Source organism: Mycetomoellerius zeteki, unplaced genomic scaffold, assembly GCF_001594055.1.
Source record: "Mycetomoellerius zeteki isolate Tzet28-1 unplaced genomic scaffold, Tzet1.0 scaffold101, whole genome shotgun sequence".
NCBI lineage: Eukaryota > Metazoa > Arthropoda > Insecta > Hymenoptera > Formicidae > Mycetomoellerius > Mycetomoellerius zeteki.
This window is the reverse complement of record NW_017255923.1, coordinates 1-17775: the sequence shown is the minus strand read 5'-3', so window position 1 is coordinate 17775 and position 17775 is coordinate 1. Positions and strand designations below refer to the sequence as shown.

Below are 17775 nucleotides of genomic sequence, written 5' to 3'. Positions count from 1 at the left end.
TTAGCGTAGTAAAGATTGCGTTTAGCGCAAACTGCCGTAAACATAGTTTATACTAATTCGTAATTTACGTTGATCATAATTTGTCTTTTCATGTGTCTGCACTTACCACGTCTATATTGGACAACGTAAAGGTTGTGTTGCTCAGATCGGTATCGATGACCTGCTGTCACACTCCTGAAGTCTGTTCAGCTCCTGCGCGATCGCGCTGAGGTTCTGCACATTCTTGATGTTCGAAACTAAGCTATCCGGAGTGTCCATGGCGATGCCGATATTATGGTTGTCCAGAACCTGTAGTTGTTGGCTCTTCTCATCGAGCCAAACGTTTAATTCGAGATACTGTTCCAACACTCGTCAGGCTGCTTTTATGAAGAACGGCGTAAGAGTTAGAGAGATGCCCCGTTCCATCAAAGAGTCCTTCATATCGTTTCGGTAGTACATCACTTGATCCACGTTGCTATTCATCACTGTAGACGAAGTGCGGTATACTCTGCGAGAAATTCATGGTAAAGATAAAGTTGCTTTCTGATGGATAACTCGTTGGAAGACTTTTAGAACTTCCACGTATATTTTCTTTAAGAAAGTTACGCGGGTTATCTTCGAGTTTTGATACATTGAGTGTATTAATAATGCAGTTGATTTTTATTTTAGTTACTTATATAAAAATCAACAACGTTATTAACACTTTCGCCATAATTTTTATAATCTCGTTTTAATGTACGAAGGTGAATTCATCAAAGATAATCATGATCAAATAAAAAGAAAAAAATGTATTGTCGGCTTCGTACATAAATATTGTATAATATGTACGTTGAAACCCAGTTTTTTATGTAATTTAGCGATCGACAGGTAGATCTTATATATACGTATAGGCTCAAAATTTGTATCGCAAATTATAATGTTCAGCTTTAAAATTATGTAACTTTAAGTTCCAACGATTTTTCAAGTTGTTATGTTTCTACGAATCTATCACACTAAAAATCATTATCTTACGAAAACTATCTTTGTGAAAGAGAATTATGTTCCTTTACATATCGATATGATTGATATGTTTTATATTTTGTACTATATCTCTATTTTATATTTTAAGTTCGCCATGTTTTGCTATTACTCTACATTTTTCAAGAAGTATCATAACATTAATCTTGTTAATGCCTTAACTTTTGCATGTAATGTGTACATTTCTGTCTTTATATCACTCATCTATCTTGACCAATTTTGTTGGACACAATAAAATTATTATTAGACCTTGAAAGAGCGTTTCAAAAAATGGACATTTTACAATGAAATGTAACGTAATATATGTAAACAAAAAGAAGGAACCTTTTTCACAAAAAAATAAGTTTTAGCAGCAGTCTAAATGGAAATAATATTATTAATTTAATAGCAGTTTTAATGAAGCAACACAACATGCTGTTTAATTATGTTAAAATACTATTATTTCAGAAATACCGTCATTAAATTAGCAAAATTATTTTCAATTAGACTACTATTATAACTAATGCTGTTAACACATCATTTTTTCCCGTGCATGTTTTTATGAAACGATCGAAACATTTGCATCGTTTCTTGATACAGAATTAGTGGAGAGATGCGTGAAACTAGAGACTTGTTCACACACTTTATACGTAAATATTAATTTATTTATTGCTGCACAACCAACTAGGACTTCTCGTTAAAGGTCAGACATCTTCCACTAACATATTCAAAATGCAATAGTAATTGTATATCAGAAGACGTCCGCGCAGTAGAACGTGAGTATCTGTTTGTACATCGATCACCATTACAAACTATAAATTATTCATATGTGACAACCATAATTAACGTACGCTAACGAAGTGGTTGTACCGTTCAGAGACAAATCGTTCTTCGGATAAACGCGGACGTTGCGAAACGTAATACTTAATAAAACGCATTGATCGCTGAATCATCGGAAAAAAAAGAAAAAAGAAAGAAAATACTCTGGCACAAAAAAAAACCGATTCGCTCAGAAATTCGTTCGACACGATAAAAATAAGTAAAGAATTAAAAACACAAAATGTATCGCAAGTAAAATGGTACGACCACTTGATTGCTTTCTCAACGTTTGCTTACATATGCATACAATTAGTCGCTTATTGTATATACACTCATGGGTACAACTCGGAGTTTCAGTCACGCGTTCAATCTTAGATTCGCAATTCACTCCGATCAATAACGATAGCGAGCGTCGCTTATAATACGGCGTTTCCGTGCGGGATCCGTATTCGTTCGACATATAATTACCGCGAGATAATTAACATAAAGCTTCGGAAAATATTCTCATCTCAGAGATCGAATTCACAAACGCGGTTTCAATCAATTTTATGAAACTTGTCTCTACCAATCGCTCGGGGAGGCGATTATTAAAACCACGTCCCGGTCGGAAACGCCGTTAAACATGTAACAGGTATCCAAAAGGTAGTCAGTCTGTTTAGTTTAGAGTAGTAGAAAAGAGTACATATGTATGTTCGTGGTCCATGAAAGTGGAAACTTCTCCGTCAGCCAACACGTACCTTATCCCGTCCCTCTGAAACATTCTAGTATGATTCTTAGGCTGATCGAAAAAGCGCTCGTCCTTGTCTCTTTGTAGAATAGAAATCGATCGAGGGGACGGGCGAATGTTTTGATCAACCCAAGTATATTCCTTCGCGTTTCTACGGAATTAAATGTAGCAACAGAATGAGAAGAGCAACGAGCTAATGCTGTGTGAGAACTAATCGCGCGAGAACCTATAAGTAAGAAAAAGGAAGAGATTCGCTAAGAGCCTTTGATATAATCAGATTGATTGGAAGTTCAGGCTATTGTTAACGACACTGACAGACGTAAGACGCAACGCAAAATGAAATTGTATCGATATGAGTAGGCGAAGAACAACTAACGTTTGCTATCGGGTTTGACTAGGTACGAATAATCCTACTAACTCCCGACGCGGAAATCGAAATACGAAACGGCTTCTTTGATCGGTACACGGCTTACGTGAACTTACCGTAAAACCTTATAATACATAACACCGACGAATGAAGATACAAATAGACAGACACTAACTTAGTAACAACAATTAATTACCTAACACCCAGTCCCAAAATACCCACGATATCTTTCCTCTGTAGTCTAATTGATCTTTTGATCTGACATTCTCGATCGCCAGGACTTTTTGGATTCGCAATAAAAATAGACATCCTCATCCTGATCTCTGATTAACTATATTAAATGGCTTGACGTTAATAATATTAAAAAAATAAATTATACTAGAGATTGATAAACAGAGAGTCATTTGTGTTTACCTTAAAAATAAAAGCGATATTCCAGAAACTTGTGGAAGAAATCTTTAACAGAGGAAAGATGCGGAACGCCAGGACGTACATAGTCTTGCATTCACACCGGTTTAGATTATAACAATACGCTCAATATATATATAAACGCAACATACATATATATATAACCGAATAACGATTTTTATTTGTGCTACCATTTTTCAGTCCTACGCTCTTCTTGTCCTCCTCTCCACCGCGACTCTTCCTCTTATCACTTTTCTTCTATCGACATGACGTAGAAAAACGTCTTATCTCGCCCGTCGATCGGCAATATCACGCTCGACTAACAATCGTCGCGGTGGACATTCTCTACGAAAGGTACAAGTTTGCTCCTTCAATGGGATATCAACGGAAGAAACGCGAGTAATCGCCAAATTAGTCGCGTTGGTTCCGAAAGGCGTTTCGTGGTCTCGACAGTCTAAGAACATTAATGATAAAAAAGATCGAGTAACGGTACACGTACACATTCATTTGACATCCTTAATCATTGGCGCGAGTAGGTGAAACTTTTATAAAATTAACGTGTATTCGTACATCTATAAAATAATAACCATCGTATACATATCTAATAAAGACACAACTCTCACAATTTATAAACGTCTGTACATTATCCAATTAATTTACTCATTGGTAATTATTTAGAATGCGGGTCCTACTCTAAAATCTTAACAAAAATGTACCCATTCGACGCCAGATCCTTTCATTTTGCACTCAAAATGAAAGGATCTGGCAAAAAAAATGCGGCGGTCGGCCTCGTGAACCGAGATATTAAGCGTTAAAGTTTGATATTTTAGAGATTAAGATATCTGTCATTCTGACGCGCTGCAGCGCTACGTAAGATCTGTTCTTTTTCGAAGAATTCTGAACTAGTTCTGAAATAGTGCAATAAGTTACAGTGAAACAAACTAACTACGACTGTCTCACTCTAACTTATTGCGGTGGTCACGTGTCCAATTAATCCTAAATCCTGATCAATTAATTCCTAAAAATAAATATTCTCTACTTTAATTACACAAATTCACTGCTTTAAAAATTAATACAAATTCATTGCTTTAAAAACACAAAATTATTGCCTTAAAAATACAAAAGCTTGCTTTAAAGACACAAAAGCACTTTAAACACACAAATTCATTGCATTAGCAGTGAATTTGTGTTTGTGAAATAGAGTTTGTCTAATTAACGCAGAATGTATGCATAACGTTATATCGAGTGGAGATGATTTTTTTGCCAGATTCTTTCATTTTGAGTGAAAACGCGTTGAATAAGTACATTTTTATTAAGATTCTAGAATAAGACCCGTATTCTAAATAATTATCACATGTTAAAAAAAATATTCTTTTACATGAGGTCTGTTCTTTTTCCACCCCAAGTTCTGAATTGGTAAACATTGGTGCAATAAGTTAAAGTGAGATAGATATAGTTTGTTTAACTTATTGCACCAGTTCAAAACTAGCTAAGAATTCTTCGGGGAAAAAAAAACTATGATCTTCAACATGGTAATTGAAAAATTAGCCATATTCTTCGTTGACGTCACAAAAGTGCGCGCCAGTGTTTAAGGATTAATTAACAATCGAACAGCAATCTCTCGCAATACGAGGTAAATCTGAAAAGGGGCGTAAATGCGAGAGAGGAAGAGAGATTCGTAGTGGATAATACGCCACAATTGTTGGACGTCCGAAGACTGACATCGACACTGACGAGTATAAACATTATCGATATAAGTACGGCACATAGAAGAATATTTTCTTTTCTCCCCTACACCAGACAAGAATGTGACAAGGATCCCACAGAGCAAGGCGCTTTTAATTATTATCAGTAACCCTGAATGCTCGATTATCTAAAACAGATATCATTCGAAACTGATCCCGAAAAGCGACGAGCATTTCGTTCGTAATCGAACATTCGGCTGAACATCCCAAATTCTACTCAACTCGCAACAGTCTTATACTTGTTCTTTTTCATAGCATTCCTTGATCGAATTATAGAATTTATAGCTTTGCCATACGCAATAACAACTATTATAGTCAACAACTAATAAAGATCGCGATGCACGCGGATTACGTTAGAAATGATTTGACTACAACAAAGTACAGCACGACGACATTATATGTATCTCACAATGAGAATTTCATTCAAAAGAACAGGATGTTCCGTGTAACATTTTCGAAGAGCTTCACCCACAAATTCTCCGAGAAGTTTTGTAAGCCAAACCTTCTTTTAGCAAAACTTTGATCGCAGCCCACTCTCTTGACTTCATAATTTCTGTATTTTAGTATTTTAAAAATAAATATATTTAATTATAAAAATTAGAATGTTAATGTCTCATATAAAAATGTGCTTCTAAATATTTGTGTAATTTTAAAACTAAAATTTAAACTCAACAGTCTTAATTTATTCTAATTTTAAATTTAAATATAAAGTTTAAAACTAGAATTTCACATTATAGTTTCTAATTTAAAATTTTATTAAATAAGATCCTCAAATTAAAAAAAAAAGGATAAAACATTTTTTATCCATTTTGTAAAATTGATAGCTCGTTTTCATAAAAAATAAAAAAAATTTTATGTATCATATATATATATTTCAGCGTTCCACATTAAGAAATCGACCCTAAACTACGAGTTTGAAGGCGAAGTTCTTGCCGTCGAAACACCGAGTGGAAATATGTATTTAATAAATATCTTAACACGCGGGAACAATCGAGATCGAGAGACTTATTTACACCGCCCAGGAATCCATGGGAGCCTTATCTGGCTCGTCTGCAGATAAATTTGTTTATATATAATATATGTATATATTTATATATGTATAGTATATATATCTTTTTTCTCAATATGTTATGTATATGGATAATAAATAGTACTTTGTTTTCTGGCACATTGTCGGCACTCCCATCGAGGAGAACGCATATAGATATAGATATATGTAAATCAACTAGTCTACCAACATCATCGTTCACACGCGCGCGCGGATGTGCGTGTCTCGAAATTAGAGAGCTTTCAGGAAAGACATTATTGTTCTAGTCGTAGTTACTCGTGGAGGAGCTACATAAGCAAGCGGGATGGATCTGCTCATAGATAAGATTGTTTGAAAAATAACATACTTCATTATTATTCTCACAGGGGGAGGATCGATCACTTTATCGCGCCGTGTTAATCGCAAAACGAATTACATCCTAGCTTGTTTTACACACAATCTTACTCAACACAAATATATAGATGCACGTGTGTATGGGGTGTCCCGTTTTTGTCTATCCACGCGAATATCGTCGCGGATTCACAACAGCGCGAGTAATCTCGGCGATATTCGCTGTCTGTCTCTCTCTCGTTTTCTCGCGAACGTGACGCGTTTACCTATCGATTTACAGATTTGATTAAAGAATATATTTAAATATATATATGTATATGTGTATCATAGAGCTATATATATAAAATGTATTCAGTCTGAAGTGTGTAAAGCGATCGTACGTGATCTAAAAGAATTAGAAAAAGTTTTCTTCTCCCCTTTTTTTGTTTCTCCGAAATAACTTACAATCATTGGTGGCGACTTATCATCATAGATACAACAGCACCGGTGGCGCGAAGAACGGCGACAGCGTTATTGTGATCCGACTTGGTGAAGTCGATGCCGTCTACCTCCAGGATCTTGTCTCCCGGCCGAAGAGTACCCTGAGCTGGCCCATCGGGATTCACCTTCGTCACGATTATTCCCTGCGACAAAAAGACCATGTTATTCTTTCACGTGTCTCTTAATGCGTGAATAAAATTCAATGTATAAATTACATCAGTAACACGTACGGTCTCTGCACCCGCTACCCCGCCAGCTATACTGAAACCGAGACCTGGATTCTTCTTCACTTGAACAGGCAGCTGCAAAATAACGTAAATATCAAAATTAGAAAAGTCATTATATATTCACAACTATTATAACTAGAATTATTTTTAACTATAGAGAAATTCATAGAGAAAGATATAAAAATTTCCTTATTTTTAACACAAGTATAATTTCCAAAAATTAATCTTTAATCTTCTTCAGTACTTAAATTTGTTAAAATTCTACTTTTCTATTTCCTACATATATTTTTATAACGTTTCCGTTGTGGTATGCTATTTAAAAATTATTTATAAAAAATGATATCGCATTTTTCAATGTATCCTATACAGCACAAAGCATTTCAGCAACGTTGCAGTGTCACAGTTAGAACGTCGCAATATTTACAATATTGCCATATTATTTATGCTGTATGGGATTCCGTTCTCTACATTTCTCGCAAACCAGACTACCTACCACATTCGCGTTTTTGTGAGGGCCAAACATCCACTTGAACTTCGGCTTCCTCTCCGAGCTCGGTGTTTCGTTCGACGCAGGACTCGTGTGCTCCTTGAAGTTCTCGATGTTGAAGTTCGTGTCGCTTTGAGACTTGCCGTTCGTACTGTGGTTCGACATGTCTCGGTCCGAATTGTTCTCGTTCTTAGCGACAACGGTAGCGGGAGAAGAGACGCTCGATGCGTCGACGACATTCCTGTTTGTTTGAACGGGAGTGTTCATTCGATCGATGTTCATCGACGCATCAGTTGGGACATTGGTATTTTCGCATGGACTGTTGCTCGAGGCATTCCCGTTCGTCAGCTTCTTCGATCGATCGAGTGGCTTCACCGGCACCGATAACGGACTGCGGTACTTCTTCCCCGTGACCGGCGACGTGGGTATACCGGAATACACGTTCAACGTTCTACTAGCGTCATAATCCTCTCTGGAGACACTTCTACTCGAGCTTGTATCGTTACCTGAGTTCTCCGTGTGTTTCGTCTTCAGAACGGGAATTTTACTCGGCCTGAGGGCACGATCGCTCAGTTCGGAATCGGCGTCGGGATCAGAGATTGGTGTACAATTCTGGTCCATACTGATCTGATCAAGAGAACTCATCTGCTCGTTATCCGTTAGCTTATCATTCGAATTGACGAGATTTGTCCGGTCGCCCGATGACACGGACGCGCATTCCTCGGCTTTCGCCGATTCCGCGTTTGCATCCAAGTTTTTCTGTTTCGTTACATCCGGTAATGGTCCGGTCGAATTTAAGAGCGAGTTGAAAGGTAACGAAGGTGGAGCCAAATGCGTATCCGCTTCGATCGCTGAAAAAAGGTGAAGATTAACATTGAATTTTCATTTTTTTTTCTCTTTAAACTTAAGTCTAAAAACAAAGCAATTGCTCGCAAGCAGTATCAAAATATGCGAGTAAAAGAAATATTTGCACAGAAATCCTGCAAGGTGTTTCTATCATAATGTCATTCGCGTGAAATCATTCCATAGAAGTGGGGTATACCAATACCTCTTTTATTCATCATACCGGTAATCCATCTAACATTATCGCTTCTTTTTTTTACTATTTTATTGATATTTTTAAAATTTTTTATCTCATGTCAAATTACTTATTGTACTGTAGTTTTTATGTACTTTTTAAATATTCTTTATCATTTTTCTTTGTTTTTCTTTTTATTTTATATAATATTTTTAGAGGGTTTGTCTAGAACTATAATAAATCCTACCTATCTATTTATGATTTTGTCAATAAAGTTACTTTTTAGTGTCATACAATTTTTAATTCGTTGGTTTTAATAAATAACGATAACGTACGGTTATTAAACTGTTGGAAAAGAGCAGCCTTTTTGGAGAATGCTGCCGCAATGTGGTACGGTGGCGGAGCTGGCGGTACGTCGCATTTCGGCGCAACAGCTACCCGCGTCTGCTCGCCGTATTTGCCGTCCGTCACGTCGACGGACATCGTCGTTCTATAGGGCTCAATGAACTTCTCAGATTCTACTATCTTCGCCGTGTTCGCCTTGGAGTACTCGTCCGGTTTCCACGTGGAGTTGACGTAATCGGCCACCGTAGGCGTTTTCACGACATAATCAGACGTGGGATTGCGGATATACTTGGCCTCCCGGATGTCTGGGCTCTTCTCCTTCGCTAGCACAGTCTTGTTTGCCTCGTCGGACGATTCCTCGGAAACCGAGTGCTCCGCCGCTCCAGGATCGGCCGGTCTGTTGCTCTTGCTGTAGTTCTTTGCCGTGTGACGATCGACAGAGGTTGTAGACAAAGGTACGTTCTGTCGAAAACATGATATGTATTAGTACGACAAAATTAAACTAGCGATTCTCTTAACCGTGTCTTATTTATTTATTTAATAGAAGTTTATTATTTAATAAGCAAAGATTTAACATAAAATCTAATATTGTATTACATAATTGATTAAGTTAAAAAAATAATGTACATAACAGTATAAAACTTAAAATTTCAATATTTATTCAAGGAAATATATAAAGTCCATTTTAATCCAATTCATTCTCGAATATCTCAAAATCCTAAAGTTCAAGATAAAAATGTATGAAACAAAGTTGCTCAGTTACTAGGAGGAAAGAAGATGGTGACCTCATTGACCTTAAGAAGATTTCCTTAAAGTCAGGTCAAGGTTTAAAATTTTTTAAACTAAAACTTCTATTTTTGTTTCAAATTCATGTGACTAACTTAAACATAAGGATTTTGAGATACTCTAATTATAAAATGAAAAATATCATGAAAAATATCATATATCATATGAAATATCACATATCATGAATACCATGTGAATATCATGTCATATGAAATATCACATATCATATCAATACTATATCAAAAATATCATATATCATAAATGTGTTTGTGGCAAACACACACAATACAACTGTATTATTTAAAAAAAAGGAGTTTGATGCAAAAGAGCAACAAGTGCTTACTCTTTGATCATGAATGGACTGATGATGCAGATTACGAGCGTGTCTAGCAAGATTGCGTAGCTCCTTAGGGTAAGGGGTCGGTGCTCGATGAAGTTGCCTGGGGACTTCGGAATCTACCTCAGCAGCGAAACATATTCTCTTGCCGTTTCCGATGATCGAACTCGAAATCGGTCCTGCGGTTTGTGCCATTTCTAAAATTGAAATTATAAATATTACTACACGAAGATACAATTAATACAAAAAGAAAATATGTCTAAGACTAAAATACTGACGAATGTGCGCGATGTTTCTCAACGGAGGCACTATTCCATGTCATTTTATCTTACCATGTAATTATACTTAATATCTTACCATTTCATTCCTCTTCTTCCTGTCCCTCTTCTACTAGCAGCGTGAATAAATTTTGCATTTTTATTGTTAATTGAAGATGTGCATAAGCTTGATAAAGCGTGTTTTTTTTTTGCAACAGTGTAAACTGAGGCAAGCAACAAGCTGTTTTTTATTAGTTTAGATACAAACAAAGAAATATTAAAAAATATTTAAATAAAGCTATGTTAAAGGAAGAAATGCAAATGTTATTCTATAAGTTAAGATCTTCAAGCTATTATTTGTGATAAGTGAGAATTTGTAAAGAGATATTAATTGAAACTAAACTAAATAAATTAAACAAACTATGTATTAAAAACGGAAATAATAAACACTCACGCTCTAAGTCTTGCCGCGGTTTCTGTGGCAGCATAAAGCAGCTCAACACCATCATGTCCTCCTCGCAATTGAACTCCTGCTGCAACGGCACTAATGGCTGGCTCTGATTGTCGCTCAGCCACAATGCTTTCAGGTTACTGAGATTCAGCATGGAAACTGGAAGAAACTTGATGCAGTTGTTGACGAGATTGAGTACTCGCAGCGAGGACAAATGGCCCAATTCGGGCGGCACCCGCGTCAGATTGTTCGATCGCAAAGAGAGCAGAGACAACGACGTGCAGCTGCCAATCTCGGCGGGCAACGCGCGCAGATAATTATTGTCCGCATTGAGACAGTGCAGCTTGCGTAGCAAGCCGATCGAAGACGGCAAGTACTCGAGAAAGTTCTTAGTGATTATAAGCTCCTCTAAGCTCGACATCTGGCCGATGTCGTTCGGCAGTGCGTTCAATTGATTGTCGTCGATCTTGAGGGTGACGATCGTGCGCAGGTAGCATAACGTGTCGGGCAGCTCGTACATCTCGTTCGAGGACAGATTCATGATCCCGATGTCGCGCCAGCCGCGTATCTCCATCGGGAGCGCGTGTATCGCGTTCATCGTGCAGTCGAAATGGTTCAAGCGGTAGAGCTGCTCGACATTTGCCGGGACACGCCTGATGTCGTTACCGTCGATCCATAGTTCCGTGAGATTGATGAGATCTCCAACAACTTCAGGCTGAAAACAATAATATAAATATAACACGTATATAACTCTCTACACATAAAATTGAAATAAAAATTCCTGTACTGAAGTTCATGTCATTTAATGGATTCGATACAATTACTATGAATTTTCTCTATTAACTTGAATATCAATAAAAGGATATTAATAAACAAATAAAAAAACGAATAAAATAGGTATGTTTTTAAGAAAATAAAATAAATTTATTTCAATATATATATGAATATTAAATTTAATGATTAAATTCATTAAACTTTATGCTTATATTGAAATAAGTATGTTATTTTTAAACATATAATTTACATGCTTGCTTATTTTTTGGTCTGTTTATTGAATATTCTTCAGTGCTTTCTGGATATACATACAGTGAGAACAAAAAGTATTTGTACTTTTTATTTGTTATAAAAAAATTTGTTATAAAAAATAAGTAAATTAAAAAATGGCTACGACTTTGTAACAAAAGGTGCGTTCTTACTAGTTCCGTGAAGTCATTGTTGCCGATATCGAGCCTTTGTAAATTCACCAGACGGCTCATACTCTTAGGCAACGTCATCATGTTGTTCTCCCGCAGTTCGAGCGTCCTCAAGGCTGACAGTCGTCCGAAGTTAGCCGGCAAGTATTCTATGTACGCGTCATTTATGTAGAGCTCGCGCAAGCCGACGATATGTGTTATAGCATCCGGGAAACGTTCGAAGGGATTGACACTGATATCTATCGAGCGGAGACTTTTGCATTCCTTTATGCTGTCTGGTAACTCCTTTATACCTGCAATAGAAGTACATTACAATCAAATATAAGTACAGTTAATCTACATCTCGATCATAAAGAAACCACATCGACCAATAAAATTGTACCATAAAGTTTTTAGAATACAGTTGCTTTCCTTTTAGGAGTCATATTGATACAAATGTCGTTTTATTCTTTTTGACATTTCATGAATAACAAAGATGCAAAGACACTTGTGTCTTTTAACAGGAAAGTACCACATCTCGCATGCGACGAGATCTTCAAATCCAAGATGTACTTACTGTTCTTGCTGAGGTCTAAGTATTCCAGGTTGATCAACGATGCTATGGCAGGTGGCAACATAGTGATTTCATTATCGCTAAGCGACAGTACTCTCAATTCGTGGCACTGAAATAGCGGTCTGGGAAGATCTCTTATCTGAGGAAGAACGAAAAGAAATAAGAAATGTTGAGTGTGTTGTCATAATAGTTGCTTTTTATTTTCACACAAGTAATATTGAGTCTAAAGTTATGAGTATTTTATGCTTAGATAATGACGCCCCTACTTTCTTACTTTGAACAAAGTTCATGACAACACAGGTTTATAAACCTCACGTTTAATGTGAGTTAATAAGACTCAGTGAAATATATGGTCTTAAGTTCGTGCAGATTGTAGATAAATAAAAAACTCAGTTGAATCTTATTTGTCAAAATGAAAAGGAACATACATTCTACTGAGTCATAAATGAGATATTATAAACGAGCATTATTTGAGTTTTGGTATAAATAGAAAGCAACTAATTGCACGATACAATCAGCAGGAGACTGGCTCTGAGAAGGTGGACGCGGCACTCACTCTATTGGCGTCGAGATACAACTTTTCCAACGTTCTTTCGTAAATGAACACATCGGGTGGTACATCGTAGAGATTACAATGATTCAGCTGTAGCTCGCAGACGTCTTCTTCCTGAGCTCTCAGACACGCAGCGCACTGCCACCAAGAGCTACCCATTTCATGTGTGTAAAACTAGAAACGACACGATCACACTTGACATTAATTATAACTCTAATAATTCACATATCTCCTAACTATAATAAATTAAGTTAGTTAATTCATTTATATAGTTTAGAGTTCAACTTTCAATATATTACAAGCACAAAAAATCATATAAAATTTCAACAAAACTCCAACACAAATTCGACATCATAATATTATTTTCAAAGAATTAAAAATTTAAATCGACATTCTATATCTCTCTATTTTCATAGAAAAAGTCTTTTAACTTGTCCGATAAACTTCTTTGTTTAATTATGTATTATATTAAAACTCTTTTAAGTTTTTCAATCTTATTTTTCAATTTCACTCGTCATTATTCATAGTAAATTATTATTTAATTATAACTTATTTAGTATTCAGATTAGTATTAATAATTATTCAATCAATGTGAATACCAAACAAATCATACCTAATTAAATAAGTGATTATTTAATAATAATTTATTTGATATTCAAATTGGTTGAAGTATTAGATACTAATCCGAATGTCAAACAAATTATATATAATTATAATTATTTAAACAAATGGTATTAAAAATATTAAATATTTACATTAATAATAATTATCTATACTGTTAAAAATGTCATGAGACATTTAATGTACTTTTAAGTTACACAAATTAAATTCAATTTTATGACACTAAATTAAATTTAATATTCTGCAACTGAAAAGTATATTTGTGTACATGTACAATTTAGTGTACATGTACAATTTAGTGTACTTTTCATAAAAATTTTTTTTACGAAGTTTAGTACATTTTTTATTAAATTTTATATAGATTTGCATGAAATTTAATATAAGTAAACATTAAACTTAAGTTACTTATAACTTCATTTCCATTGATAACATTAAATATTTTTAATGTATCTGCTTGAAATTTGCTTCCATTACATGTAACGAAGCAAATTTCTTTTTTTTTTCAACAATGTAAATAATCTTTATTATGAATCTCACTTTTTTTACGTCGAATGTATGTCTATTACATTAATCACAACAAATAAATTGCACCACATTTCCGAACGGGACACCGTGGGAAGCACCGGGAAGAACCGTTATACCTGCGGTGGTCTCAGGAACGATCCGGCCGCGATCCAAGGTGGGGCAGATCCCACCGCTCGCGAGAACGTCGTCGCCGCCGTCGACGACGACGACGATGATGATCCGCGGGGGCACCGAGCCGCCGCCGCGATCTCCAGTCGCCGATCGCCGTATCACCGCGTCGCACCGCCGCTGCGCCGCGGGCTGCGGCCGTGGATCATCGCGTCGCCCGCGGGTATCGGCATCGCCGGTGTAAACGGTGACCTGGCCGACCTGGCTCGTCCCGGGCCCGCTGCGCGAGCGAGCGTACTCAGCGGATTCGCAGTGATCGCCGTGAAAGCCTGGCGTTGTGGTGCGAACGTGAGACGCCGGCGCGAGGAACGTCAAGAGATGATTCGTCGGCGTTTCGCCGCCGTCGTCGTCGTCCTCCTCCTTCTTCTCCTCGTCACCGCCGCCGTCGTCCTCGTCAACACCGTCGATCTTCTCACGCGCATATCTCACTCCCTCCTCATTGTACGACGTACGGCGCCGTACACGCCGACCGCGGGAATCCGTGTCTTCCGAGACGCAAATGCCGATGGGATAACGATACTGTCACACCTCTCACGTGAATCCTACCGAACTACCGAACTCCGAAGGTACCGCAAGAGCGGCCAAGCACCGCGCGAGATTACAATCCAAATACTCCAATGATCGACGCCGAGTCGAGGCCGATTACGAAGGGCATAAAGAGGTAGGGGAACGCGCGGTGGAGGCTAGAAATGGCTAGAAACTGACGCATGATGGAATTAATATATCATTCCACCATTGACTGACGTACGTACAACAGGTTTGTTCGAATTACTTACACTTTTTGTACTCGCAATCAGCATCCTCGCTTTCTCCCACTTCAACGCCCGAATATCTATTTAGGCCTGTTCTTTTTAGCTGAACTTCTTGCACGGTTCATCGTTCATCTTTTTCTCTCCAACAGGAAGAAAGATGAACCGTGCAAGTTTAGCTAAAAAAAAAACCAGATCTTTTAAATGCAAAATTTTTTTGGGGACTTGAAGTAGTGTCGTCAATTTTGTAGAATTTCTATCAGGTTCGAAAGTTTTTCTTTTTACCGCGAGATTTTTTGAGGATACAAAAAGTTTAGGAGAGAATTTCCGAGTGACTTTTGGAGAGGGCAATACAAAAAAGCGCAAATACAACTCAAAAGATTAAGAAAATTGCAATATAACTTTCGAACAGACTTGGCAACAGTGTTTTAAACTATTTTAAAGCAACGCGAACAGACCTTAAGGTGTTTTTTATGCTGGCGTTCGACGCTCGTTTTTAGTGTTAAAATAGATAACGTGATAAAAAATTGATAACAAACATATCACGCGATAAAAATTAATCAAGTGTCAATTTTGATCACGTGATCTTTTTTGACACTGAAAATGAGCGTCGAGCGTCAGCATGAAAAAGCATCTCTAAGGCCGGAATCAGACTATGCATTGAAGATCGAGATTGAAAATTGAAAGATTGAAATTTGATCAATCAAAACAATAGGAGCTAAAATTCCTTTGTCCTCAGTGGTCAAATTTTAATCTTTAGTCTTCAATCTCAATCTTTAATGCGTAATCTGATTCCGGCCTAAGGAAACGTCGATAAAATCCATTCTCTTCAATTTGATATGTATATACGAGAAGTTTCGGCAAATTTTGGCGGGAACTAGATTAAAAGTGAGGTTAAGACTAATATCTATAAAACTTAAACATAAGTAAAAATAATCAAAAAGAAGTCATCAGAAAAAAAGTAGAAAATTTAGTAAGTCATGAGGCCTGTTCTTTTTAGGTGAACTTCTGCACTAATTCATCTTTCTTCTTTTTCTCTTTAGGAGGAAAAAAAGAAGAAGAAAGATGAATTGGTGCAAAAGTTCAGCCAAAAAGAACAGGCCTATGGTTAGATCAGAATATTTTCAAAGGTTGATTGATTCCTCGTCCTACAGAAGACAATTAATGGCTGTGTTCCAAAATTGATTGCCAGTATTGAAGATCTAGTGCCCATGATGTAAACTGTAGCATTTTCAGTGCTGACAGTAAATTTGGGACACAGCCAATGCTTTTTACTATGGCTGTGTTTCAAATTTACTGCCAGCACTGATAATGCTACAGTTTATGTCACGTGCACTATAGATTTTCAGTACTGGCAGTTAATTTTGGAACACAGCCTATGTTTTATACGTCATCGATAATCGAGTATTTAATAATATGCTATTAACTACTGACGAAAACATTTCGTATAAACGCTAGTTAAGTCAAATTTTATAATATCAGTATCGTAAAATCGGATTTAATCGTGTTTATAAGACGTATATATTTTATCGTATATATTAGACGTATATATTACATCAGCAGTTAACACAAACACTTAACTCTATCAATGGCTGCGTTCAGCAGACTCAACAGTTTTGCAACCGTTTTATGATTGTCTGCTGAGATAGGACCATTCTTCTAGATCTAAAAGTATGATCCAATTAGCGCGAAGGAAACTTCCAACAGTTGCAAAACAAACGTTCTGCTGAACGCAGCCAATGTGTAAACCTGATTAATGATAACGTGTAAACGTAATCATTATTATCAGATGTTGCAGAATGGATTTAATCTGGATTTAATTCTTTCTTGCTTTAATATTATTTATTAATATTTTAGTTTATAAATGAATTATTTTTATAATTATATTGTATACAACTCTGAACAAAAATATTAGGTACCTTATTAAGTATTATTAAAAATTTTAGCTTAAAAGTTCATAGCATTTGCTGTAAATTAGCCTTTGTCTCAAGAATCCTTTAAACTTACGTATAATATTAGGCCTGTTCTTTTTGGCTGAACTTTTGCACCAGTTCATCTTTCTTCCTTTTCTCTCCAGGAGGAAAAAAGAGGAAGAAAGAACTGGTGCAAAAGTTCAGTCAAAAAGAACAGGCCTATTGGTAATCAAAAGATAACAATCTAGAAAAAAGAATTCCAGATAGATGAAAAAAATGTAGGTACCTAATATTTTTTACCAGTTCTGTATATTTACAATACAAATATACATTAGATACATTTCATTAATTATCAGCAAATTTTTACAAATATATAAACACAGGGTATTTAGAGTATCATCTTATGTTAATTTATATATGTCTTCTTGTATAAAACAGCTATAAAGAAATACCAAAGAACAAAACAAAGTAAAAAGGCAATCCAGTAAGGCAACATGTGTACCTCAGCTCTATGTAACTGGCCCATCTTTAGTTTATTGGAACCAGAGTTTGTATCACAGATTCATATGGTTGTTGTATATGGTAATTCACTTTCTTTTCTTCCCTTGTATACTTGCCGTGTCAGTGTTGTTTACTTTATGTCTCTCTCAAAACAGGTGACTTAGGTAATGAGGCTTTAATTGTGACAAGGGA

General features: G+C 36.3%; 1 protein-coding gene and 1 long non-coding RNA gene across 4 annotated transcripts; one reads left to right on the top strand and one right to left on the bottom strand.

Moving 5' to 3' along the window:
* Positions 1-25: 25 nt before the first annotated feature.
* Positions 26-14491, bottom strand: Lap1 (leucine rich repeat containing protein 7 lap1). 3 transcript variants are annotated; one of them, XM_018462086.1, is made up of 10 exons: positions 13110-13265; positions 12557-12692; positions 12004-12293; positions 10811-11522; positions 10106-10296; positions 8967-9438; positions 7620-8464; positions 7115-7201; positions 6864-7042; positions 26-487 (listed from the first exon to the last, which is right to left on the bottom strand). In XM_018462086.1, the coding sequence occupies exons 1-9, from the start codon at positions 13263-13265 to the stop codon at positions 6866-6868; spliced, it is 3066 nt and encodes a 1021-aa protein (XP_018317588.1). In that variant the 3' UTR covers positions 26-487; positions 6864-6865. The 3 variants fall into 3 exon arrangements, with proteins under 3 accessions (XP_018317588.1, XP_018317596.1, XP_018317606.1); XM_018462094.1 differs by lacking the exon at positions 26-487 and adding an exon at positions 14369-14491 and having other exon boundaries at positions 6780-7042; positions 13110-13280; XM_018462104.1 differs by lacking the exon at positions 26-487 and adding an exon at positions 14369-14491 and having other exon boundaries at positions 6866-7042; positions 7130-7201; positions 13110-13280.
* Positions 14492-14500: 9 nt separating this feature from the next.
* Positions 14501-17775, top strand: LOC108731675 (uncharacterized). The gene is made up of 3 exons (XR_001937035.1): positions 14501-15177; positions 17521-17664; positions 17739-17775. It is a non-coding gene; the product is annotated as an uncharacterized lncRNA (long non-coding RNA).